Source organism: Bufo gargarizans, chromosome 1 (genome assembly GCF_014858855.1).
Source record: "Bufo gargarizans isolate SCDJY-AF-19 chromosome 1, ASM1485885v1, whole genome shotgun sequence".
NCBI lineage: Eukaryota > Metazoa > Chordata > Amphibia > Anura > Bufonidae > Bufo > Bufo gargarizans.
Genome location: NC_058080.1, coordinates 734,952,538 through 734,979,712, shown reverse-complemented (window position 1 = coordinate 734,979,712; position 27,175 = coordinate 734,952,538). Strand labels below are relative to the sequence as shown.

Genomic DNA, 27,175 nt, shown 5'->3' with positions numbered 1-27,175 from the left:
TTCCACCTCCCTGTGCCTCTATATACCTGGTACTAGGTATCCACCTCCCTGTACCTCCTATATACCTGGTACTAGGTATCCTCCTCCCTGTACCTCTATATATCTGGTAAGAGGTATCCACCTCCCTGTACCTCTATATACCTGGTACTAGGTATCCACCTCTATATACCTGGTACTAGGTATCCACCTCCCTTTACCTCTCTATACCTGGTACTAGGTATTCACCTCTATATACCTGGTACTAGGTATCCACCTCCCTGTACCTCTATATACCTGGTACTAGGTATCCACCTCTATATACCTGGTACTTGGTATCCACCTCCCTGTACCTCTATATACCTGGTACTAGGTATCCACCTCTATATACCTGGTACTAGGTATCCACCTCCCTGTACCTCTATATTCCTGGTACTAGGTATTCTCCTCCCTGTACCTCCTATATAATACCTTGTACTAGTTATCCTCCTCCCTGTACCTCTCTATACCTGGTACTAGGTATCCACCTCTCTATACCTGGTACTAGGTATCCACCTCTCTATACCTGGTACTAGGTATCCATCTTGTACGCTCTCCGCACTGTCCCCCGTTACACACCATTCAGCTATAACATTAGAGGTAATACTCCGCCGGCTCTTTTTGGGGTTTCCCGATTTGCTTTGAGGAGGATGATTGATGTGTGTGGCAGCCCAGGTGAGCCGTCTGTAGAGCACACTGCTGACAACTTTACAGCTGGCAATAAGAGGAAGTTGTCAGGATTCTCTGGGTGTCCTACATGGCTGCAGACGGGTCAGATCTCCCATCTTGACACCAGGGCTGGACCATCAATAGAAGAATATAAAACAAGACCAAAAGTGGCTGACATGCCAGAGCTACAATTAGTGCCAGCGATTGAGAAGGTGAGAGTACCAGCTCCTGAGCCAAAGCACAAAACCTGTGGAGCTCACAAAGTACCAGTACAAATAGTTTATTCAGATCACAGTAAGGCCTCATGCACACCACCGTTGTTTGCGGCTCAGGTGCAGACCCATTCACTTCAGTGGGGCCGCAATAGATGTGGACATCACTCCGTGTGCTGTCCGCATCCGTTGCGAGGCTCCGCAAAAAATATATAGCATGTCCTATTCTTGTCTGTTTTGCGGACAACAATAGGCATTTCTACAATGGGCCGCCCGTTCCGTTACACAAATTGCGGAAGGCACAGGGACGGCTTCTGTTTTTTGCGGATCCGCGGTTTGCGGACCACAAAAATCAGCGCAGTCGTTTGCATAAGGCCTAATACACATATAAAAGACATTGTTACTTAAAAAGAAGGTAGCAGCAAAAAATATACACCATCCTAGTGGGACCCCGGCCACAAAGTCATATTATAACATAGAGACAAGTCTTGTAGGTTACATCAGTGTATACATAAAAAACAAAAATGTGCAGATAGTTCGCAGCAGTCCTGAGAAAGCACAGTGTCGAGCTGTATACTGCCCACAAAAACCGGGACAATATATATGTATAACTGTGAACTCAATAAAATATTTTTGTACTGGTTTTGTTTCATCAATAGAAGAAGCCTGCTCTCATTAGTTTCACCAGGCGGCACAGGCAGCCACCACTAGAAGGCGGCACTAAGAAAAGCATGAGCTCCTCTGCAGGCTCAGCAGGAGGCCATTGCAGGTCTGGTTGTCCCTACTGCTGCTCTTTCTCCAGTGTGAGAGCAGGACTAGCCTTTATAGTCCCTCCCATGGTCTTCTCACTCCCTACTGCTGCTCTTTCTCCAGTGTGAGAGCAGGACTAGCCTTTATAGTCCCTCCCATTGTCTTCTCACTCCCTACTGCTGTTCTTTCTGCAGTGTCAGAGCAGGACTAGCCTCTATCGTCCCTCCCATGGCCTTCTCACTCCCTACTGCTGTTCTTTCTGCAGTGTCAGAGCAGGACTACCCTTTATAGTCCCTCCCATGGTCTTCTCACTCCCTACTGCTGTTCTTTCTGCAGTCTGAGAGCAGGACTAGCCTCTATAGTCCCTGCCATGGTCTTCTCACTCCCTACTGCTGTTCTTTTTGCAGTGTGAGAGCAGGACTACCCTTTATAGTCCCTCACATGGTCTTCTCACTCCCTACTGCAGCTCTTTCTCCAGTGTCAGAGCAGGACTAGCCTCTATCGTCCCTCCCATGGTCTTCTCACTCCCTACTGCTGTTCTTTCTGCAGTGTCAGAGCAGGACTAGCCTCTATCGTCCCTCCCATGGTCTTCTCACTCCCTACTGCAGCTCTTTCTGCAGTGTCAGAGCAGGACTACCCTTTATAGTCCCTCCCATGGTCTTCTCACTCCCTACTGCTGTTCTTTCTGCAGTGTCAGAGCAGGACTACCCTTTATAGTCCCTCCCATGGTCTTCTCACTCCCTACTGCTGTTCTTTCTCCAGTGTGAGAGCAGGACTAGCCTCTATAGTCCCTCCAATGGTCTTCTCACTTCCTACTGCTGTTCTTTCTGCAATATCAGAGCAGGACTAGCCTTTATAGTCCCTTCCATGGTCTTCTCACTTCCTACTGCAGCTCTTTCTCCAGTGTCAGAGCAGGACTAGCCTCTATCGTCCCTCCCATGGTCTTCTCACTCCCTACTGCTGTTCTTTCTCCAGTGTCAGAGCAGGACTAGCCTTTATAGTCCCTCCCATGGTCGTCTCACTCCCTACTGCTGTTCTTTCTCCAGTGTGAGAGCAGGACTAGCCTTTATAGTCCCTCCCATGGTCTTCTCACTCCCTACTGCAGCTCTTTCTGCGGTCTGAGAGCAGGACTAGCCTCTATAGTCCCTCCCATGGTCTTCTCACTCCCTACTGCTATTCTTTCTCCAGTGTCAGAGCAGGACTAGCCTTTATAGTCCCTCCCATGGTCTTCTCACTTCCTACTGCTGTTCTTTCTCCAGTGTCAGAGCAGGACTACCCTTTATAGTCCCTCCCATGGTCTTCTCACTCCCTACTGCTGTTCTTTCTGCAGTGTCAGAGCAGGACTAGCCTTTATAGTCCCTCCCATGGTCTTCTCACTTCCTACTGCTGTTCTTTCTCCAGTGTCAGAGCAGGACTAGCCTTTATAGTCCCTCCCATGGTCTTCTCACTCCCTACTGCAGCTCTTTCTCAAGTGTCAGAGCAGGACTACCCTTTATAGTCCCTCCCATGGTCTTCTCACTCCCTACTGCTGTTCTTTCTGCAGTGTCAGAGCAGGACTACCCTTTATAGTCCCTCCCATGGTCTTCTCACTCCCTACTGCTGTTCTTTCTGCAGTCTGAGAGCAGGACTAGCCTTTATAGTCCCTCCCATGGTCTTCTCACTCCCTACTGCTGTTCTTTCTCCAGTGTGAGAGCAGGACTATCCTTTATAGTCCCTCCCATGGTCTTCTCACTCCCTACTGCTGTTCTTTCTCCAGTCTGAGAGCAGGACTAGCCTTTATAGTCCCTCCCATGGTCTTCTCTCTCCCTACTGTCATGTTTTCTCCTGTCATGTCTGATCATAGGTCTAGCCTTTATTTCCTTATAGAGCCCAGTCTCTTCCTCTTCCATTTTTCAGAGGCCTTTAGCTTCAATCTCAGGACTTTTCTTTGGGAAGTTTGACATATGGTCCTTCACCTGCACACACTCCTCGTTCTGGTCTTGGACACCCTCCCATGGTCTCTAAAACATTAAAACCATTAAAGCAATAGCTGTAAACCAAAAATGATAACCCCTATGGAGCCGACCATGCGAAGACAGCTGTGTACACCATGCGTCAGATAGTCTTTCCGTGTTCTCCATGCCCTAAACGGCACCAGGAGGAGGATGTGGTGGAGGTCATCAGCAAGTCATATGGTCTGTTCCATGGTGACTTCAATAAGTTATCTAAGGGGAATTCTGTATGTTCCTATGAAAACATATGGTCCTTCTTAGCAGAGCATCTGCCTTGGGAAAGCCAGGTTTCAAAACAGTCCAAAGAAATGAGGTTCTAGAAGTCAACAGCCTGTCCGGTATCAAATCTGGGCCATGGTAGTCATTGTGCACAGGGACAGGGATGTCTCCATGCTTAGAGATTAATGGAAGTTGACCTTTCTGATTGTGGTGACCTCTATCAGAAGGGTCTCCGAGTTGGCCATTTTTTTGTGTTGCCTCCATCCTTCTGCATGTGGTTCGACACCCAGTGCCTTTCTTCTGGAGGTCATTTCTGATTTCACCTGAATGAAGGGAGTGTGTTACCTTCATTTTGTCCCTCTCATACCCCATGGAGAGGTCTCTTCACGATCTGGATGTGGTGATGGCCATTCTCCTTTATCATTCACCTCTTCAGGAGCATGGCTCTCTACTTCATCCCCGACTGTAAACTGAAGAGGTTGGTGGCCTCCAGAGTGATCATACTGATTACCGAGACCGCTTTAAGGGTCGGGATCCTCCTTTTAAGATTAGCATACTCTGCACCTTCTGTGGGTGCTTCCTGGGCAGTAAAGAACATGTCAAATATTTAAGGTGATGACCTGGCTGCAAAAGCAAGTCACAGCCATTGAGGCTGCACATGTCAAATCCCAGAGGATCTATACCACAGGACACCAGCAGAGGTCCTGGAGATCCATGCCTCAGCTGGTGTCATGATGGAGACTTAATGTTATGGCTGCTTGGTGTTTCTCTCTCTGTACCTCCACACTGATGATGATTTTCTTCCTCAGGACAGGAGTACCGCATGTATAACACGTATGACGTCCATTTCTACGCCTCCTTTGCCCTCATCATGCTGTGGCCTCAGCTGGAGCTCAGTCTTCAGTACGACATGGGTGAGTGTGTGGATACATGTGTATGGACTGTGTACGCTACCTTATTAATCACTGATCACAACCCCTCACATCAGGAGTCGGCAACCTTCAGCACTCCAGCTGCTGTGAAACTACAAGTCCCAGCATTCCCACTTGTTCAGCTTCTCTTGTAACTCCCATAGAAGGGGAATAAAGCATTCTGGGAGTTGTAGTTTCAGAACAGGTGGAGTGCTGGAGGATCCCTGTCCTACAACCTGTGCTCTGCGCTCTACAGCAGCTACTCTCTCCTGGGTCTTCTGTGGAGTTTGTAGACCATCATCTCCTTCCCAACTGTCTATTGGCCTCGAGGACTCTGCTCTCTCCTGGTCCTTGTCCTATATCTCTGAACACTCTTTTTATTGAAGGTATGATATTTATTCACAAACGCAGAGCATCACACCCCTCAGAAAAGCAGGTATTCCAAGATGCTATAGTAAGTAGTCCATAAAGTCCGCCTCGCCAAAGTATTTGACAGAGGATTTTGTTTGTCCTCCTCTCACCCGCTCCTCCTCTAGTAGGACTACAGCTCTTTCAGTGTGTCCTTCGCTGGCTCCACTGCCTCTTCTCTCCCCTTTGCTGTCAGGGTTCCTCAGGGTTTAGTCCTAGGTCTTCTCCTTTATTATTACCCGTATTGGACATACAGCAGCTGATTGGTTTTCAGTACCATCTCTACGATGATGACCCCCGATTATACACCTCATAGAATGCTAGTCTGTCGGGTGTCTGTAACATCATGTCCTCCAGGGACTGTCTGTCTGTCCTCTGTAACATCATGTCCTCCAGGGACTGTCTGTCTGTCCTCTGTAACATCATGTCCTCCAGGGACTGTCTGTCTGTCCTCTGTAACATCATGTCCTCCAGGGACTGTCTGTCTGTCCTCTGTAACATCATGTCCTCCAGGGACTGTCTGTCTGTCCTCTGTAACATCATGTCCTCCAGGGACTGTCTGTCTGTTCTCTGTAACATCATGTCCTCCAGGGACTGTCTGTCTGTCCTCTGTAACATCATGTCCTCCAGGGACTGTCTGTCTGTCCTCTGTAACATCATGTCCTCCAGGGACTGTCTGTCTGTCCTCTGTAACATCATGTCCTCCAGGGGCTGTCTGTCTGTCCTCTGTAACATCATGTCCTCCAGGGGCTGTCTGTCTGTCCTCTGTAACATCATGTCCTCCAGGGACTGTCTGTCTGTCCTCTGTAACATCATGTCCTCCCGGGACTGTCTGTCTGTCCTCTGTAACATCATGTCCTCCCGGGGCTGTCTGTCTGTCCTCTGTAACATCATGTCCTCCCGGGGCTGTCTGTCTGTCCTCTGTAACATCATGTCCTCCCGGGGCTGTCTGTCTGTCCTCTGTAACATCATGTCCTCCCGGGGCTGTCTGTCTGTCCGCTGTAACATCATGTCCTCCCGGGGCTGTCTGTCTGTCCGCTGTAACATCATGTCCTCCCGGGGCTGTCTGTCTGTCCTCTGTAACATCATGTCCTCCCGGGGCTGTCTGTCTGTCCGCTGTAACATCATGTCCTCCCGGGGCTGTCTGTCTGTCCGCTGTCTCCATCCTCATGTCCTCTGACAGCCCTGTCATGGTTTTTGGAGAAGACAGTTGCACCTAATCTATTAAAGAGACAGACGGCTGCCGTAGACTTCAGCTATAGCTTGCATTGGTTTCTGGCATAAGCTGTAGCAATTCCAGTGGCTGCTATAAGCCCCACCCTTTCTGTTAAGCCCCACCCCTTTGTAACCACTGCATAAAGGTATGCCGTAATGAGTGGAGGTTAAGGAGGTGCTCCGGCAGCTTTCAGGCACTGACGGTACTCCGCAAAGAAAGATGCAAAGAAAAAGTTAGATTATTTTTCAAATTTTCTTTTTATTTTTAAGTTGTCAATAGTTTTCTTTCTTGTTTTACGTTTGGTATCGCCGTATTCGTATTGAGCCGCAGAATAAGGACGTCAGATCTATTATAGTGCACAGTGAACGCCGTGATGTCAGTACCCCCAAATATTGGCAGAATTGTGCTGTTTTTTCTATTTAACCCCACAGAATTTTTTGCCAGTTTTCCAATAACCGACATGGTAAATTAATTGGGGTCCTTAACCCCTTCCCACCTTCCTATAGCCAGAACTTGTGGGACAAGATGCATTTTTTAAAAGCACAATTTAATTTAACACTGGAAAACAGGGGAAAAAATTATTTGTGTGGTTAAACTGAAAAACCCCACTTCCAATGTTTTTTTGGGGTTTTGACATCACGGCATTCACAGTGCGCTAACACTGCTATGACGTCCTTATTCTGCGGCTCAATACGAATCCAGCAATTCCGTTTGTAATACAGCGCCGACGCACTTCATTACCCTTTGAGGATTCATCTCAGTCAAAAGATCCCATGGAAAGGAAGGAGGATAGTCTACTACGCAAACCTGGTCTGAAGACAAATATAGCAGCAACATCAGTAGCCAGATCAATGTATCTTTGGTTAAATGAGCTAGAAAATAAAACAGCCAGAGAAGAGCTAATAGACTCAATACCCCTTCTAAAGTCGGCTTTCCTAGCAGAAACGGTCAGATTTTCAGCACAAGATGCGTCGCTCTCTAATGCGGCTAGAAGAGCGCTGTGTGTGAAGTCTGGGACTGGAGATAAAACTTCCAAGATGAAACTGTGCTCCATAGCATTTTCTGGGAAATATAGGTCTTTGATCCAGATTCTTGAAAAAGCAGCTGCCAAGAAAAAGGGGTTTCCTGAAGAAAGACCGAGAGAGATCATACAGGGCTAAAGGAAAGACGGGGTTGGAGTTATCACAAGGGTGGGCCAGGAAGAGGATTTCTCCTCAAAATAGACCAAATGAAAAACAATGACGCCAAGGTTGGGGGAAGACTGAAGAAGTTTTTTTATCCTAATGGGATACAATAAAAAAAAAGGTACAAGATAAAGTTTTCTTCTCCTCCCCCAAGCAGATTCCAGATCACAACTCAAAACTGCTCATAGGAAAAATGAGTCCAGGATCTTCTAAGGTTGGGAGTGGTAGTTCAGGTTCCACAATCTCAGCAAAAGCAGGGTTAGTACTCCAATCTTTTACTTGTAACAAAACCAGGTTTCTACCGAACTATAATAAATCTAAACAAATACTTAAAATACAGAAAATTCAAAACTGAGACCCTAAACTCTACCATTCCACTAATAAAGAGAAATGCGTCATTTAGGTCGACTGTTCTCATTAACGCATACTACCACATACCGATCCTGGATCAGTCTCAGAAATACCTAAGGTTTGTCCTACAAAATCCTACTGGAGGCATATCTCATTTTCAGTTTGTCGCTCTCCCGTTTGGCATATCATCGGCTCCCAGAGTTTACCTGTCACCTGTTTACTTGTTATAGAAATGATGTCGAATCTAAGGAAGGATTAATAATAATTCCCTGCCAGACACGTGGAGTCAAATAAAACAGGACATTCTTACACCTGCTAAAAGATCTAGGATGGGTAGTAAATCTGAAAGTGTCCTGTCTTCATCCTCTGACAAGGGTCAAATTCTTGGGAATTCTTCTGGACCCAGAGAAACAAATATCTGTTCTTCCAAACAGGAAAATAGAATCGCTACAACAGAAAGTCTGCATATTTTAAAAGAAAAGATCCTGCTCTATCAGGGAAGCGCTGATCCTCTGGTTGTTACTGGCATTGTGCATAACCTCAGTAACCTGGTGCCAAATTCATTTCCGAGTCCTCCAATCTTGGTTGTTAAGGAAAAGGGCCAGACGTCTCTAGATCGAAAGATTCCTAATCTGGAACTTGTAAAAACATCTCTTCCCTGGTAGACGATACCATCAAAACTCAGGAAGGGAGTGGTATGGCAAAAGACCCCATCAATCCTAATCCAAACAGACGCAAGCGGGACAGGTTGGGGAGCAAAGGTAGAAGACAAATTCTATTAAGGCGTCTGGCCAACCAGAATGCCCAGTCAATCATCGACTTACCGAGAACTTCGTGCGGTATGGGAGACTTTAAAAGCAGCATCAGAGATCTTGCATGGTCATCACATAAAGATTCTTTCAGACAACGTAGCAACAGTGTCGTACCTCAAACATCAAGGAGGGACAAGGTCAAAAAAACTAATAAATCTTTCAGAAAAAATATTCTCCTGGGCAGAAAGAACAGTGAACTCCATAAAAGTGGTACATCTAAAGGGAAGTCAGAGCTATGTGGCAGATTGTCCTAGCAGAAAGAAGCTAGTACAGGAAGAGTGGTCTCTAAATACAGAGATATTCAAACTAATAGAGAGCAGGTGGGGTTCTTCGTCGATGGACCTTTTTGCCTCAAGGGAAAATACAAAGACCCAAATGTTCTGTTTACTAAACCCCAGGGACAGGCCCTGGGCAGTAGATGCATTCTCCCGAAGCTGGAATTGGGATATTGCTTATGCCTTTCCTCCCTTCCAGTTGACCTCAAGAGTAATTCAAAAATCCCTTTAGGAAAGGTCGACACTCATATTAATAACTCCATTTTGGCCAAAAAGAAGTTGGTTCTCCCTGCTCAAAAGATTATCGTTACAAGAACCTTGGATTCTTCCCAACAGGAAGGACATTCTAGTACAGGGTCCCATTGTCCATCCCCATACAGAACTCTTACAATTGACTGCATGAGTCCGACATTCTAAGACGTCAAGGTCTTTCGTATAAAGTAATATCCACATTAAGATCTGGCAGGAAGAAAATGACATCAGCAGATCTGGAAAATATTCTGTTCTTGGTCAGGTGACACCGCTCCAAATCATTCAAAACCAAAGATCCAAAACATTTGGGAGTTTCTTCAACAAGGTCTAGACTTGGGTCTTAGACCCTCTACCTTTAAAAGTACAGATATCTGCACCTAGTGCCTTTTTTTACACAGACCTAGCAAGCCACAGGTGGATACAAAGGTTTGTCAGGGCAGCCTCTAGGTTAAGGCCTTTCATTAGACCATGTGTACCTTCTTGGGATCTAAACATTGTCCTTACAGGTCTTACAAAAAGTAAGCTTAGTTAAGTCCCTCTCTTATAAGACTGCTTTCCTATTTGCCATCTCATCGGCAGGAAGACTGGGGGAGATTCAGGTCCTCTCAATCCGAGAACCTTATCTCACAGTCCAACATGACAGGATAATTAATAAACTTGACCCTGGGTTCCTACCCAAGGTGGTAACAAATTTCCATAGAGACCAGGAAATAATTCTACCATCCTTTTGTAATAAGCCAACAAATCCTAGAGAAAAATAATTCCATTTTTTAGATGTAAGAATGACAGTTCTCCGAGGTTGAGGTTACCAAACAAGTTAGACTAGTAGATAACCTCTGAGTTTGCAGGGAAATCCAGGGCAGACTATATCTAACTGTTATAATATCCAGGGTCTAGATTGTTTTGTAAATATTAGAGCCCATTCCACTAGAGCCGTGTCTTCCTCCTACGCTGAAAAAGCGGGTTCATCTTTGGAACAGAACTGCAAGGCTCCGACCTGGTCCAATATGCCCACCTTTGTCAAACATTATAGACTTGATCTATCTTTGATATCAGATCTATCCTTCGGACGGATGGTTCTTAAAGCCGTAGTCCCCCTAATTGGTGAACGGTTAGGTCTCCAGTTGTATGCCGTCATGGTGGAGAAATAGAAAATCAGAATGTCTCACCGGTAACTCTCTTTCCATGAATCCACCATGACGGCATGATTACCCACAAAAAATGATCAAATCGATGTATATAGATATATCAACATCAGGCACTGTAGTCATTTAGAAATGCACTGGGGAATGGTGGTGGGAGCCACCTACAGAGGTCAGGGGTCAATCTCCAGTTGTATGCCGTCATGGTGCATTCATGGAAACGGAATTACCGGTGAGACTAAATGCTCCCTGCTGAGCTGTGCAGAGGGATCCTTAATTCCACAGGTGCCACCATTAGTGTTGATGGTGGCACCTGAGGGGTTAATTGACGGGGTGCGGCGGGATTGCCGTTCCCTATCATTGTGTGAGACAGCTGACACCCACCGCTTATGGAGTGGGCTCACTGCAGCCGCCTGCTCCATACAATCTTACGCAAAAAATAAGCCCTCATATGGTTATATGAACGGAAAATTAAAAAAGTTATGGCTAATGGAACGAGATAAAGACGAAAATGCAAAAACAAAAATGGGCCTGGTACTTAAGGGGCTAAGGCTACTTTCACACTAGTGCCAGCCTTCTCCGGTGGGTGACATGTCGTAGTTTTATTCCGGCTGCCTCTCGGCATGTTTGCCATGCTGCCGCCAGAACTCCGCTAGCATGCGTTCACCCACCGGAACAGCCTGTCGGAGAAGGTTGCCACAGGTGTGAAAGTAGCCCAAGTGTGAAGTTTTCAAAAATTCAATTCAGCTGCTTTGCCGAATTTTGACAAGAAATTCTATTTGTCATGAATGAAATTTCATTGTAAGCAGTGGCGCAATAATGGGGGAACGGCCATTTTGATTAAAGAAATATCTTGTGTGCTGATGTGATACCATCACTATGTCATCACTGATGACGTCGCCACACCCGGCCAGCGTGGTGACATCACACGTCAGTGTGCTCTAGGTTTGGGGTGTTTTCTTCAATCAAGATGGCTGCAACAGCTTCTCTGGGATCAAGTGGATTAGGTTTTTGTTTTTTCCACTATTTCAGGAAAAATCGATTCGTTCCCACGAAGCGCAAGGAAATTCATCTTAGTGACAAATAAAATTTTTCTGGAAATTCAGATCGAAGTCCAGGAACTTTGATTCACTCCACACTAGTCATAAAGATGTCATTTTTAGTTTTTCCTCTTTGATGGTTTTGTGTCTCGGGCTCTTCGATCACTGAATTCAATCTCAGACCCTGTGAGAAGAGGTCTCCAGATAGTTACAACTTCATCAGATTTAGAGACAAGCTGCTAAGATGCCATTACAAAGCAGCAAACAGGTCTCCGAAGCTGCTGGAGCTTCTGGTGTCCACGAACCTCAAGGTGTAGGATCCTCCAGGAATGGTCGCAGTGGGCCACCATGCCCCAACACGGCTATGACATCAGCAAGGTGGTGGTGGAGTCATGTTTTAGGTCTTTATCATGGGGAAGGAGCTGGTAGGCCTCTTTAGGGTCCCTGAAGGTGTGACCTCAGCAAAGTATATAGAATTTCTGACTGACCATATTTTTCCATGGTACAAAAAGATGCATGACAATGCCCCATCTCATGCTGCACAGAAGACCTCCGAGTCATTGGCTTCTATGGGCATAAAAGGAGAGAAACTCGCTGTGTGGCCAGCAATCTGTCCTAATCTCAACCCTATAGAGAAACTTTGGAGTATCCTCAAGAAAAAGATCTATGGGGTGGGGGAGAGGCAGTTCATATCTGGGGGGTCTATTCTGACCTCCTGCAAAGAAATTCAAGCAGAAACTCTCCAAAAACTCACAAGTTCAATGGAAGCGAGAATTGTGAAGGTGACATCAGAGAGGGGTCCTAGCTGTACCTGTCACTTGGCCTGTTAAGGTGTTTTTGATTGAAATAGCTTTTGATTTCAGTAAATGTGACCTCTTAATGCAGCAAATTCAACAAACCATTTTCAGTTTTTCACAACCTGTAACATGTTTGGAAACTGCTGTGCAGAATGATTTGGAACAGTGCAGTTTGAGGTTTAATTCGTGAAAAAAAAGGTTATCATTGGGGGGGTTTGTTCAATAAAGTTTGAGTTAAATTTAATTAACGGTTGATGACTTGAAGATTAACTTTCATTTGCATCGACCATTTAGGAAAATCAGAGAAAAATATAATTTGCGTAATAATTTGGAACATGGTGCAGTGCATGGCTGTCAAATGGACTTACCCATACGACGCATATCTACGTGCTAGAGGACATTAAAGGGTTTCTCCAGGAATGATTTGACTTTCATTTCCAGGCAATTTCCAGTGTTTGCATTTACATTTTTCACTCCCTGCCTTCCCAGAGTTTTATTAGGAAAACGCAATTCTGTCACAGTTTTATGTTTGTTTTTACTATCAGATAAAACTGATCTGTTCCCTTCTTTCTCCGGGTCAGTACGATTACAGTGATACCACATTTATGTAGTTTTATGGGTTTTGTTTTTATATTACATAAAAAAAAAAAAAAAAAAAAATAATTTGTACACCACTGTATGGGGGGGATATATATATATATATATATATATATATATATATATATACAGTACAGACCAAAAGTTTGGACACACCTTCTCATTCAAAGAGTTTTCTTTATTTTCATGACTATGACAATTGTAGATTCACACTGAAGGCATCAAAACTATGAATTATCACATGTGGAATTATATACATAACAAACAAGTGTGAAACAACTGAAAATATGTCATATTCTAGGTTCTTCAAAGTAGCCACCTTTTGCTTTGATTACTGCTTTGCACACTCTTGGCATTCTCTTGATGAGCTTCCAGAGGTAGTCACCTGAAATGGTCTTCACTTCACAGGTGTGCCCTGTCAGGTGTAATAAGTGGGATTTCTTGCCTTATAAATGGGGTTGGGACCATCAGTTGCGTTGTGGAGAAGTCAGGTGGATACACAGCTGATAGTCCTACTGAATAGACTGTTAGAATTTGTATTATGGCAAGAAAAAAGCAGCTAAGTAAAGAAAAACGAGTGGCCATCATTACTTTAAGAAATGAAGGTCAGTCAGTCAGCCGAAAAATTCCCCAAGTGCAGTCACAAAAACCATCAAGCGCTACAAAGAAACTGGCTCACATGTGGACCGCCCCAGGAAAGGAAGACCAAGAGTCACCTCTGCTGCGGAGGAGAAGCTCATCCGAGTCACCAGCCTCAGAAATCGCAGGTTAACAGCAGCTCAGATTAGAGACCAGGTCAATGCCACACAGAGTTCTAGCAGCAGACACATCTCTAGAACAACTGTTAAGAGGAGACTGTGTGAATCAGGCCTTCATGGTAGAAGATCTGCTAGGAAACCACTGCTAAGGACAGGCAACAAGCAGAAGAGACTTGTTTGGGCTAAAGAACACAAGGACTGGACATTAGACCAGTGGAAATCTGTGCTTTGGTCTGAGGAGTCCAAATTTGAGATCTTTGGTTCTAAACACCGTGTCTTTGTGCGACGCAGAAAAGGTGACCGGATGGGCTCTACATGCCTGGTTCCCACCGTGAAGCATGGAGGAGGAGGTGTGATGGTGTGGGGGTGCTTTGCTGGTGACACTGTTGAGGATTTATTCAAAATTGAAGGCATACTGAACCAGCATGGCTACCCCAGCATCTTGCAGCGGCATGCTATTCCATCCGGTCTGCGTTTAGTTGGACCATCATTTATTTTTCAACAGGACAATGACCCCAAACACACCTCCAGGCTGTGTAAGGGCTATTTGACCATGAAGGAGAGTGATGGGGTGCAGCACCAGATGACCTGGCCTCCACAGTCACCCGACCTGAACCCAATCGAGATGGTTTGGGGTGAGCTGGACCGCAGAGTGAAGGCAAAAGGGCCAACAAGTGCTAAGCATCTCTGGGAACTCCTTCAAGACTGTTGGAAGACCATTTCAGGGGACTACCTCTTGAAGCTCATCAAGAGAATGCCAACATGAATGAGAAGGTGTGTCCAAACTTTTGGTCTGTACTGTGTGTGTGTGTGTATATATATATTGTAATACAATTTTAAATGTCTGTGATCTGTTATTGCAGATATTATCCCCGAGTGTGTGCTCTGTGAAATAGTATGCACAGTGGCTATGGATCCACTTCCCTTTGGATTTAAAGACCTTACTGCCGACATATATAGTCATATTGCTGTAGGGAAATGGCTGCCAGCAGCGTATCCTGACCTATAATGTAAGCAGGACTGGTTGCCTCCACTTGCAGAACTGCCCGGGGGCCGAGAGGACTGGGTCTCCCTACAATGGATGGTAGTTATGTGATCCTGCTTACGATATGCCATCAGGGCTGAGCAGCCTGACAGGATCGCTTACCAATATGTATTATAATGCAAGTGCGCAACCCCTCATGTTCCTAGGCAGCTCTGCAAGTGGAGGCAACCAGTCCACACATTCTAGGACATGGTGGTGGTGGTGGTTCTCCTGAGATCTAGTTTTCAGCAGTAGATGCAGCTTCGGCATGCTTTCCCTCCTGGATTTGGCTATCTCCTGTAGTGCTGGCTACACCTCCTGCCATTCCAGATTGGTAGCTTCCTCAGGTGATACGGGGAGAGCATACTTTAATTGCTTCATGGCTCGTCGGTTTGAAGATATATGTCAAACAGTGTCGGTTTCATTACAGAAAAACAATTGGAAGATATATTGCTGTAGAGATGAGCGAATTTCCTAAAATTAGTTTCAGGTCCAGTTCGATTTTTATTTTTTTATTTTTATTCTATTTGGACCTAAATCAATTCTACACAAATGAACGTTTACTGGCTTTCAATACTCCTTGGCACTCTCCATATGGGTTACCTCCCAATACATAGTAGATCCATTTTCCACAATTTTTTTATTCCAGTAAGTTTTTGGTGGTAAATCGCTCCTTTTTCATAGTAAGATTTTCCCCTCATGGCAGCTTCAAACTGTTCACTCAGTGCTTTTTAATAAGATTTTTTTTATCTATTGCTGTGCTTGTGGCCCCACATAATGCTTTTCTGAGTGTCTCCAGCTCTTTGTGGGTAACAACCATTTAGCAGAGCTGAGCAAAGGTAATTTGTTTGTCTGCCTGTGAGGCTTTGGTCGGGTACTATTTCTCCTCATGAGTATGCTCCTCTGGGTGCTCCTCTGGGTGTCTGGGAAAAATATATGAAAATTACCACATCTTACATCTGTTGGTGTCAGGCTTAGGAAAGCCAATTTGAATATCTTTCCCAGAAGTCCAGAGAGGCATTGCCTGGCCTACAGACTGGAAATCAGTGTGGTTTTTACCAGTGGAGAAATGCGAATGTTCAGTACGGGGGAGTGCTGGATAATCTGCAGATGTTTGGGGCTTGTGGCTTCTGATGGGTCACTTGGTATTTCAGCCCCTGAGTAGTAGTGAGCAGTGTTGATAATGGGTGGAGAGAGAGGTGACAGACAGGAGGAAGTAAAGCGGTGCTCTGAGGGCCCAGGCCAGCCTCCAGTGCTCCTAGCTTATTATTAGCATGTTACCTGGTGGTACAGCCCCTGAGATGTATTTTGCAGTGTTGACAACAGGTGGAGGGAGAGGGGAGAGGGACAGGAGAAGGTAACGTGGTGCTCCGAGGGCCCAGGATAACCCCCAGTACTCTTAGTCCTAGCTTATTATTTGCATCTTAATAAAAGTTAGGATTCTCCAGACATCTGACTGTAGAAAGGGAGGTAGAGCTGATTGCAGCAGGATCCACCCTGCCAGGCAGTATATGTAGTGGTGCATCCTGGAGGTCCCAGTCCTAGGGAGGCTGCAGGTGTGGTCCTGTGTACAGTGGTTGTCGGATGTCATCTGCCGATCGAGGTGTGGTTCTCCTGTTCACTGATGTTTTCATTATTTCTCCTTCCTTCCTTCTCTTAGCGGCCTCTGTTCTTCTGGAGGATCCAGAGAGGAGAAAGTACCTCATGAGTGGCTCTGTGGCTCCGGTTAAGAGCAGGAACGTGGTCCCTCATGATATTGGAGACCCTGGTAAGACCTGGCTGAGGTTTTAGCAGGTTCCAGCCTTTTTTCAGTGTCTCTATTATGTGCTGTTTTCTCTTTCCCGTCTTTTAGATGATGAACCGTGGCAGAAACTCAACGCCTATCTGATCCATGACACTGCCGACTGGAAGGACCTGAACCTCAAGTTTGTGCTGCAAGTGTATAGAGACTACCACATGACCAAGAACTCCACCTACCTAAGAGATATGTGGTCAGTCTGCAAGGTAAGTACACATACCACATGACTAAGAGCTCCACCCACATAAGAGACATGTGACCAGTATGTGAGGTACATAGCACATGACTCAGAGCTCCACCTACCTAAGAGACATGTGGCCGGTCTGCCAGGTATAGAACATATGACTAAGAGCTCCACCTACCTCAGATATGTGGCCAGAGGTCCAGGTAAGGACCACATAACTCAGCTTCACCTACCTCAGATATGTGGCCAGAGTGCCAGGTAAGGACCACATAACTCAGAGCTCCGCCTATCTCAGATATGTGGCCAGAGTGCCAGGTAATGACCACATGACTCGGAGCTCCGCCTATTTCAGATATGTGGCGAGAGTGCCAGGTAATGACCACATGACTCGGAGCTCCGCCTATCTCAGATATGTGGCCAGAGTGCCAGGTAATGACCACATGACTCGGAGCTCCGCCTATCTCAGATATGTGGCCAGAGTGCCAGGTAATGACCACATGACTCAGAGCTCCGCCTATCTCAGATATGTGGCCAGAGTGCCAGGTAAGGACCACATGACTCAGAGCTCCGCCTACCTCAGATATGTGGCCAGAGGGCCAGGTAAGGACCACATGATTCAGAGCTCCGCCGACCTCAGATATGTGGCCAGTGTGCCAGGTAAGGACCACATAACTCAGAGCTCAACCTACCTCAGATATGTGGCCAGAGTGCCAGGTAAGGACCACATGATTCAGAGCTCAACCTACCTCAGATATGTGGCCAGTGTGCCAGGTAAGGACCACATGACTCAGAGCTCCGCCTACCTCAGATATGTGGCCAGAGTGCCAGGTAAGGACCACATGACTCGGAGTGGTGTCCTGATTGTGAGCTCTTCTCCCCCCTCAGGCTGTCATGGACACTGCGCTGAGGTTTGATCAGGACGGTGACGGGCTAATAGAGAACTCGGGGTTCGCCGATCAGACGTATGATGGTTGGGTGATGAGCGGGCCAAGGTGAGGAGGTCAAAGGGGGCAGACCGCGTCCTTCTATCTGATCCTTATATGCACTGCACCTAATGACTGGGTTTATAGGTATATAATGATGGAGGGCTGTCGTTTATAGGTGTATAATGACAGCGGAGGGCTGTAGTTTATAGGTGTATAATGACTGAGGAGGGCTGTAGTTTATAGGTGTATAATGACTGCAGAGGGCTGTAGTTTATAGGTGTATAATGACGGGGGAGGGCTGTAGTTTATAGGTGTAGAATGACTGCAGAGGGCTGTAGTTTATAGGTGTATAATGACGGCGGTGGGCTGTAGTTTATATGTGTATAATGACTGGGGAGGGCTGTAGTTTATAGGTGTATAATGACTGAGGAGGGCTGTAGTGTATAGGTGTATAATGACGGGAGAGGGCTGTAGTTTATAGGTGTATAATGACTGAGGAGGGCTGTAGTTTATAGGTGTATAATGACTGCAGAGGGCTGTAGTTTATAGGTGTAGAATGACGGCAAAGGGCTGTAGTTTATAGGTGTATAATGACGGCAAAGGGCTGTAGTTTATAGGTGTAGAATGACGGCAAAGGGCTGTAGTTTATATGTGTATAATGACGGCGGAGGGCTGTAGTTTATATGTGTATAATGACGGGGGAGGGCTGTAGTTTATAGGTGTAGAATGACGGCGGAGGGCTGTAGTTTATAGGTGTAGAATGACGGCGGAGGGCTGTAGTTTATAGGTGTATAATGACGGGGAGGGCTGTAGTTTATAGGTGTATAATGACGGGGGAGGGCTGTAGTTTATAGGTGTATAATGACCGCGGAGGCTATAGTTTATAGGTCTATGATGACGGGGATGGGCTGTAGTTTATAGGTGTATAATGACTGGGGAGGGCTGTAGTTTATAGGTGTATAATGACCGCGGAGGCTATAGTTTATAGGTCTATGATGACGGGGATGGGCTGTAGTTTATAGGTGTATAATGACTGGGGAGGGCTGTAGTTTATAGGTGTATAATGACTGGGGAGGGCTGTAGTTTATAGGTGTATAATGACTGGGGAGGGCTGTAGTTTATAGGTGTATAATGACTGGGGAGGGCTGTAGTTTATAGGTGTATAATGACTGGGGAGGGCTGTAGTTTATAGGTGTAGAATGACGGCGGAGGGCTGTAGTTTATAGGTGTATAATGACAATGGGGGCTGCCCAGTGTAACATTTCCTCTGTTGCTCAGCTCGTACTGCGGGGGGCTCTGGTTGGCCGCCGTGTGTATGATGTGTCGGATGGCCGATGATCTTGAGGACAGAGAGGCGCACAGCAAGTTCTCCAGTATTCTCACCCGAGGGAAGGAATCCTTCGAGAAGCTCCTCTGGAACGGTAATGTCCCCTATCTGGTGGGGGGATGGGTCTATTACTCAAAATGCTCTTATACAGGGGCGTAGCTAAATGCTCATGGGCCCTGGTGCAGGAGTTCAGCTCGGGCCCCCTTCCCTCAATGCTTTGTGGTCCAGGGATGCACATAGCCTTCATGGTGCCTGAGCCCCCCCCAGCCCCCAATACCAGATTCTGGAGCTAACCCCTTCCCTCCATCCAGAGGTGTAACGTAACCTTCATGCACCTTCTATAATACCGGTGTCTTCTTATGTGGCACAAGGGTCTTTGGGACCGCATCCTCTGCACCCCCTATAGCTACGCCCCTGCTCTCATAGTGCTACTACATGGTACTACTATTACTACTCTACAGTACTGCAGATGGTAACTTCTCATGGTGATATCTTATGGAAAGGAGGTACTAGTGCTCAGAATACTGTCTGCAGTACTGTTAGTACATGAAGAGGAGGTACTAGTACTCAGGATTCTGTCTACAATATTGTTTCTATGGAGAGGAGGCACTAGTACTCTGGATACTGTCTGCTGTACTGTTACTATATGGTGAGTAGGTACTAGTACTGCAGGTACTGTCTCCAGTACTGTTACTATATGGTGAGGAGGTACTAGAACTTGGGGTACTGTCTGCAGTACTGTTACTATACGGAGAGGAGTGAAAATCAGGAGTTTGAGCAGCTCTCACCTGCCAAGGATTCCAGTAATATAGCGCGGACCGGCTCCTTCACCCGAAGTAGGAGAAATATAGATATGAGGAAAAAAAGGAATTGTTGGTCCAGCTTGTATTCGTGGTAATCCAAAGCTTTATTCAATATTCAGTAAAATCCAGGTACAGGAATGCAGGTCTACATGTTTCAGGCACAATAAAATCCTAGCCCTTACTCATGACATTTTCCAGTACACTGCAGAAGGTTTTTATAGAGAGGAGGGAGGGACTGACTTTCTCACCTGAGGTAATCAGGCTGAGATTCAACCACTCCCATCCCATCCACAAAACAACACTCAATTAAAAGCAAACCATAAATTTATGTAGTTTATAAAAACATAAAAAGGAATAACAATGACATATTCAGAAAAAAATATATATAGTAATGATGACGGAACTGGGTGAGAAAAATGAGAAAGGAGGAATACTATATGATCCAATGGTTTAAAGATCAATATTGTAGGATGAGGTCAAGTTTTTTATTCAGACCATGGGGTTGGCGACTTTCTAACTGGAAAATCCAGTAGGATTCTCTATTCAGAAGTTTGCGTTTTCTGTCACCACCTCTTAAAGGTTTTTTGACTTTTTCAATACCTTGTGCTGACATATATGAGACATCCCCACCATGCACTGTGGCAAAGTGGAGACTTGCCGCAGATACATTGCGGTTTGCATGGTGCGGTATGTCTGATATATGTTTTCTAATGCGCGTTTTTATGGCATTTGTTGTACATCCTATATATTGCAGCTTGCATTTAGTGCATGTTATGCAATAAATAGCAAAAGTAGTGTTGCAATTGAGAAAGGAGTGAATCTTAAAAGTCTGGCCATTAACAGTAGATTCAAAATTCTGGCTGATTTTCATGTATTTGCAACAAATACAAATGGAATGACCACATTTGTAAGTTCCCCTTTGTAGGATAACCAAGTGCTCTGAGTAGAGCAAGATTTGTCATTTCTAAAAAGGGAGGGACTTACTGAGCTAGCTATGGTGGGTGCTTTTTTAGCTGCACATTTTACGCCTTTTTGTGCCATTGCTGCCCATGCCTTGTCGCAGGCCAGAACCGGAAAGTGTTTTTTTTACAATATTACAAATTTGGGTGTATTCTTTGCTATATTGTGTTACAAAAATATTTTTTCTTTCATAATTCAATGTCTCTCTGATAATGTGACTGTGTTTTTTCACATTAGTAGTTAATAGTGAATTTCTGTCAATATTTGATACCTCTCTATTGCATTTGTCCAACATTTTTTGTGAATAAGCCCTATGTGTCAATCTTTTAATAATGTTATCTGCCTCTGTTTTGTAGGTTGACTCGTCACTGCAATTCCTTCTAGCTCTAATTAATTCTCCCTTAGGTATATTCCTGATGGTATGTGTAGGATGGCATGATTGTGCATGCAGTAGTGTATTACCAGCTGTTTGCTTTCTGTGTGTGCTGGTGTATATGGAGGCTGTGGCGGAGTCCCCCCTGAGTCTAATACCAGAGAGACATTGAATTATGAAAGAAAAAATATTTTTGTAACACAATATAGCAAAGAATACACCCAAATTTGTAATATTGTAAAAAAACACTTTCCGGTTCTGGCCTGCGACAAGGCATGGGCAACAATGGCACAAAAAGGCGTAAAATGTGCAGCTAAAAAAGCACCCACCATAGCTAGCTCAGTAAGTCCTTCCCTCTTTAGAAATGACAAATCTTGCTCTACCCAGAGCACTTGGTTATCTACAAAGGGGAATTACAAATGTGGTCATTCCATTTGTATTTGTTGCAAATACATGAAAATCAGCCAGAATTTTGAATCTACTGTTAATGGCCAGACTTTTAAGATTCACTCCTTTCTCAATTGCAATACTACTTTTGCTATTTATTGCATAACATGCACTAAATGCAAGCTGCAATATATAGGATGTACAACAAATGCCATAAAAACGCGCATTAGAAAACATATATCAGACATACCGCACCATGCAAACCGCAATGTATCTGCGGCAAGTCTCCACTTTGCCACAGTGCATGGTGGGGATGTCTCATATATGTCAGCACAAGGTATTGAAAAAGTCAAAAAACCTTTAAGAGGTGGTGACAGAAAACGCAAACTTCTGAATAGAGAATCCTACTGGATTTTCCAGTTAGAAAGTCGCCAACCCCATGGTCTGAATAAAAAACTTGACCTCATCCTACAATATTGATCTTTAAACCATGGATCATATAGTATTCCTCCTTTCTCATTTTTCTCACCCAGTTCCGTCATCATTACTATATATATTTTTTTCTGAATATGTCATTGTTATTCCTTTTTATGTTTTTATAAACTACATAAATTTATGGTTTGCTTTTAATTGAGTGTTGTTTTGTGGATGGGATGGGAGTGGTTGAATCTCAGCCTGATTACCTCAGGTGAGAAAGTCAGTCCCTCCCTCCTCTCTATAAAAACCTTCTGCAGTGTACTGGAAAATGTCATGAGTAAGGGCTAGGATTTTATTGTGCCTGAAACATGTAGACCTGCATTCCTGTACCTGGATTTTACTGAATATTGAATAAAGCTTTGGATTACCACGAATACAAGCTGGACCAACAATCCCTTTTCTTCCTCATATACGGAGAGGAGGTACTAGAACTTGGGATACTGTCTGCAATGCTGTTACTATATGGAGAGGAGGTACTGGAACTCGGGGTACTGTCTGCAGTATTGTTACTATATGGAGAGGAGGTACTAGAACTCAGGGTACTGTCTGCAGTACTATTACTATATGGAGAGGAGGTACTAGAACTCGGGGTACTGTCACTATATGGAGAGGAGGTACTAGAACTCGGGGTACTGTCTGCAGTACTATTACTTATGGAGAGGAGGTACTAGAACTCGGGGTACTGTCACTATATGGAGAGGAGGTACTAGAACTCGGGGTACTGTCTGCAGTACTATTACTTATGGAGAGGAGGTACTAGAACTCGGGGTACTGTCACTATATGGAGAGGAGGTACTAGAACTCGTACTGTCTGCAGTACTATTACTATATGGAGAGGAGGTACTAGAACTCGGGGTACTCTCTCTTTCACAGACAGGAGATGCTTTCCTTTTACTATTATACTCTTTCTTCTACCAGGAAAATACTACAACTACGACTGTGGGGAGCAGTCCTACTATAACAGTGTCATGTCCGACCAGTGTGCCGGGCAGTGGTTCCTCCGAGCGTGCGGCCTGGGCCATGGACAGAACGAGGTATGCAGTATGGGTGGGGGAACGCTCCCTGGATGTTGCTGAAGCCTCTCCCTTGGACCTCATTCGTTACTTCCTCCTGCAGGTTTTCCCCTCTGCTCATGTTCTCAGTGCCTTGCAAACCATCTATGAATTAAATGTGAAGCAGTTTGCAGATGGTCGGATGGGAGCGGTGAACGGAATGCGTCCCGACGGCACTGTCGACACATCCAGTGTACAGTCGGACGAGGTCTGGATCGGAGTAGTATATGGACTGGCTGCCACCATGATTCACGAGGTATTACAATAACTCTCATTCTCTCTGCTGTTGGGCCCTGGGCTACCACAGGTGACCACTGCAGGTTAATGGAAACCCATCTGTTACCTGAAGGTTCACTGGTGAGATCCGGCTAGATACAGGTCCTCACGACTGCCTCCAGCCATACACTGGGTTTACTTATCTTATCATTGCAATAGGGGGTTCACTTACTTTAGGAACCAGTAGCCTACCCACTGAGCTATAGAGTCACCTACCTGTGTGACACCTTAGCCTCCAGCATTTCACGCTCAGCTATGGACTTTCTTTGGCTGTGATTTAGCATACAAATACACAGTATATCTAGAAGTCATTCTGACTTTGACCTTGACCTATGAAGAATGTCAGGGTCAGGTGTCAGTCAGTATTGTGCCTCACACGGACATTATTCTGATACTTGACTACATCTGACCGTGTCCTAATATGTTGTCATATATCTTCTATATGAAAGAATCTTCATATAAAAGAGAGGATAAAAAAATATATAAAAATTATGTTATCCTTCAGGCGGACATAAAAACGCCTCTAAGTTCTTTTTATCAAGTATCTTAATTTGATTTGTGCGAGCAGTGAGACAAAGGAACAATTGTATGTGCAAAAATATATATATATTGTTTATTATAAAACCCAAGAATATAAAACAATACAACTGCAAAACAAATGATGAAGTTACAAAGTAACACCCAAAATGTACCACACGGTGGCGTTGACACACCCCTATCTGATCGGCACAGTGTGACTTGGTGATTTATGACGACCAGTGTCATACTTTTAACAAACGGACTCATATACCAAGAGAAACTTAGGATCTTCTGTTATCAAACAGGCTATAGCAATAAAACACGGATTTACAGGAAAATAACTGTTATCCCTTGACTCTGTTTTCCTATGACCAATCAGAAATATATGATATTAATATGATAAAATATTCAGCTCGGCAATCAGACTACGGAAAATAACTTTCCAAGGGTTTAGTCCTCTTTTCAAATAATGTCAGATCTTCCATTAACAATATGCATCTTTGCTAAGAGAATAATCAGCATTATGGAGGCGCCTAAGACTATATATTCCCACAGTATGGGGACTCTTGGCTATATACCGAGAGAAATATCTTATTAATATCATGAGTAGTAAACAAAATATACGTTACCGGGTCAAAGGTAGACAGAGTTCAGATGGGACCAGTTCTGAAGAACTTTCCGAATAATCCAAGTTTCTTCTGATAAAGTTTTTCTTTGTGATTGAATGGATCAATGGATATATGGATCTTTTTCCTCTCTCTAGTTCTCTCTTGCTACCCCGCACACGAGTAATTATTCCCCCCCTTATCTAAGAATCATCCCCTTTAGGTTAGGGATTCCCAATCAGGTAAGGTGGGTGTACTTGCATGCTAATAACACCATGATGTCATATCAACTCCTAATATGGTAAAGAACAAATAATGAAATAATATAATATTGTCCATCTGCCTCCAGATGGCACTGCGGTATTGTAAGTGAACATCACAAATCATTGAGGAAGGTCTTTCCCTGACACTTTTAATTACCGATATCCTGGACTTGTTGGAGTTGACTGTCTTCTCCTATCTTTTTGAAATATAGTTTGACATGATGAAAATTTTATATAGCGGCTTTGATGCCCGGCATCGGAACTTGTACATTTCACTTATCTATATCCATGAATAACTATTGTTTTGAAATAACATTTACTCTTCTCAGAAAATCCAATTAACATAAACTTACTTGTTTCTATACCTTCTACAATACCTTCTAAATGATAAATACATGGTATAACATATATATATATCTCGATACATTGTTACACATAGATAATACATTATATGAATTATTGATTAACATATGTTGCAAACTAAATATACCATGCAGAGATATATATAATATAATTATGAATATATAAATTGAACTTCATATAGCAGGTGTGCCTCAAGGACACGAGACCTTATCAAGAAACCTTGTTCCCTCCAGACAGATATGTCTTAGGGAGTTGACTTACTCCTTACAGATGGTCCCATATCTTTAGCAATAACTTTTAAACACAATGTCCGTTTATGTTCACAATCAATTTTTTTTTAATTGAACTTGCCATGAACTCATCTTGGCTTCCTCAGCCATATAATAGAACTTTGGTTCAGGCTAATTTTATTCTTAAAGGCAATGAGATGAGGATACATTTTGATCATAATGTCATTAGATAATATTGTATACGTATGAAAATGCACAACAATGTAGAGTACATCCAGAACACAGCCAGACACCACTAAACCTTCAATGAGGCGGTGCCTGCAGTTATATCATATCGCATGCTAAAACAGTCTGCAGGCGGTACAGATCCTGAGTTACATCCTGTATTATACTCCAGAGCTGCACTCACCATTCTGCTGGTGCAGTCACTGTGTACATACATTACTTATCTGTCACGGATGGTGTAACAGAAAACAAGAAGTTACAAGAAAGGATCCGACTGGCTTGATCCGAAACTAAGGAACAAAAGGGTGACCCCTATTTAAGCCCTGAAACTCTCCCTGTCTTCTCAGCCCATGCAAAGATCTCTATGATAGAAAATTGCATGCCCTCGTGCCTCGACTGTATGACACCTGAACACCCTATAATAGTGAGGGGACACGACCACCGGCTCCCTACACTAAATACGGAGGGAGTCAGGGTCACCTAGGATCAAGCAAACAGGAAAACACAAATCAATGAACAGACTTCTCTGTAGAAGGATCAGTTGTAGCATCCAGCATGTACCCACTCCAGGAAGTTGTATAAACCGCAAAGTGATGCAGTATGGGAAGGGATTTAAAGGGATGCAATCAGTGCAACTACATGACAGCTGAGAGAGGCTAACGAAATGACAAAACGAAAGCAAAACAAAAGAACCTCAAGCAGGAGGTTCTGAAGAACGTCTGTCAGAGCTTCTCAGATGTCTGGTGGTGACAGTACCCCTCCTTCTACGAGTGGAATCCGGACACTCGGAGCCCACCTTCTCAGGATGGGACCTATGGAAAGCCCTGATGAGACGAGTGACCTTAATGTCCGTCACTAGGACCCACATCCTCTCCTCAGGACCATAACCCTCCGAATAAACGAGGTACTGGAGAGAACCGCGGACAACACGAGAATCCACAATCCTAGAGACCTGAAATTCAAGATTACCATCAACCACAATTGGAGGAGGAGGCAAAGACGAGGGTACAATGGGTTGGACATAAGGTTTTAATAAGGACTTATGAAAAACATTATGGATCTTCCAAGTCTGAGGAAGATCAAGACGGTAGGCAACAGGATTGATGACGGACAAGATTTTGTAAGGCCCAATAAACTTAGGACCCAACTTCCAGGAGGGAACCTTCAATTTGATATTCTTAGTAGACAACCACACCAGATCACCAACATTCAGGTCCGGACCAGGCACACGTCTCTTATCCGCCACACGCTTATATCTCTCACTCATGCTCTTTAGATTATCCTGAATCTTTTGCCAAATAGATGACAAAGACGAGGAGAATCTGTCCTCATCAGGTAAACTAAAAGCCCCCTCTCCAGAGAATGTCCCAAACTGCGGATGAAACCCATATGCACCAAAAAATTGTGACTTATCAGAGGACTCTTGACGACGGTTATTTAAAGCAAACTCAGCAAGGGACAAAAAAGAACACCAATCCTCCTGATTCTCCGCCACAAAACAGCGCAGATATGTCTCCAGATTCTGATTGACGCGCTCTGTCTGGCCATTCGACTGCGGGTGGAAAGCAGAAGAGAATGACAACCGAACCCCCAAGCGAGAACAGAAAGCCTTCCAGAATCTGGAAACAAACTGCGTGCCCCTATCAGAGACTATGTCTGAAGGAATACCGTGCAATTTGACAATGTGATCAATAAATGCCTGCGCCAGCGTCTTAGCATTGGGCAAGCCAGGAAAAGGAAAAACGGTCCACCACCACCAGAATCACAGTCTTCCCCGAGGAACG

The 27,175-nt window shown here is 44.5% G+C and overlaps 1 protein-coding gene across 2 annotated transcripts in view; it reads left to right on the top strand.

The window, feature by feature from the left end:
• GBA2 (glucosylceramidase beta 2) overlaps positions 1–27,175 on the top strand; it is a 99,585-nt gene that overhangs the window by 61,476 nt on the left and 10,934 nt on the right. For both annotated transcript variants that reach the window (XM_044276435.1, XM_044276436.1), the window contains 7 exons: positions 4,666–4,770; positions 16,284–16,391; positions 16,476–16,627; positions 17,491–17,597; positions 18,810–18,952; positions 22,777–22,892; positions 22,975–23,166. In XM_044276435.1, coding sequence (XP_044132370.1) covers positions 4,666–4,770; positions 16,284–16,391; positions 16,476–16,627; positions 17,491–17,597; positions 18,810–18,952; positions 22,777–22,892; positions 22,975–23,166 — 923 coding nt within the window. The remainder of the gene's footprint in view (positions 1–4,665; positions 4,771–16,283; positions 16,392–16,475; positions 16,628–17,490; positions 17,598–18,809; positions 18,953–22,776; positions 22,893–22,974; positions 23,167–27,175) is intronic.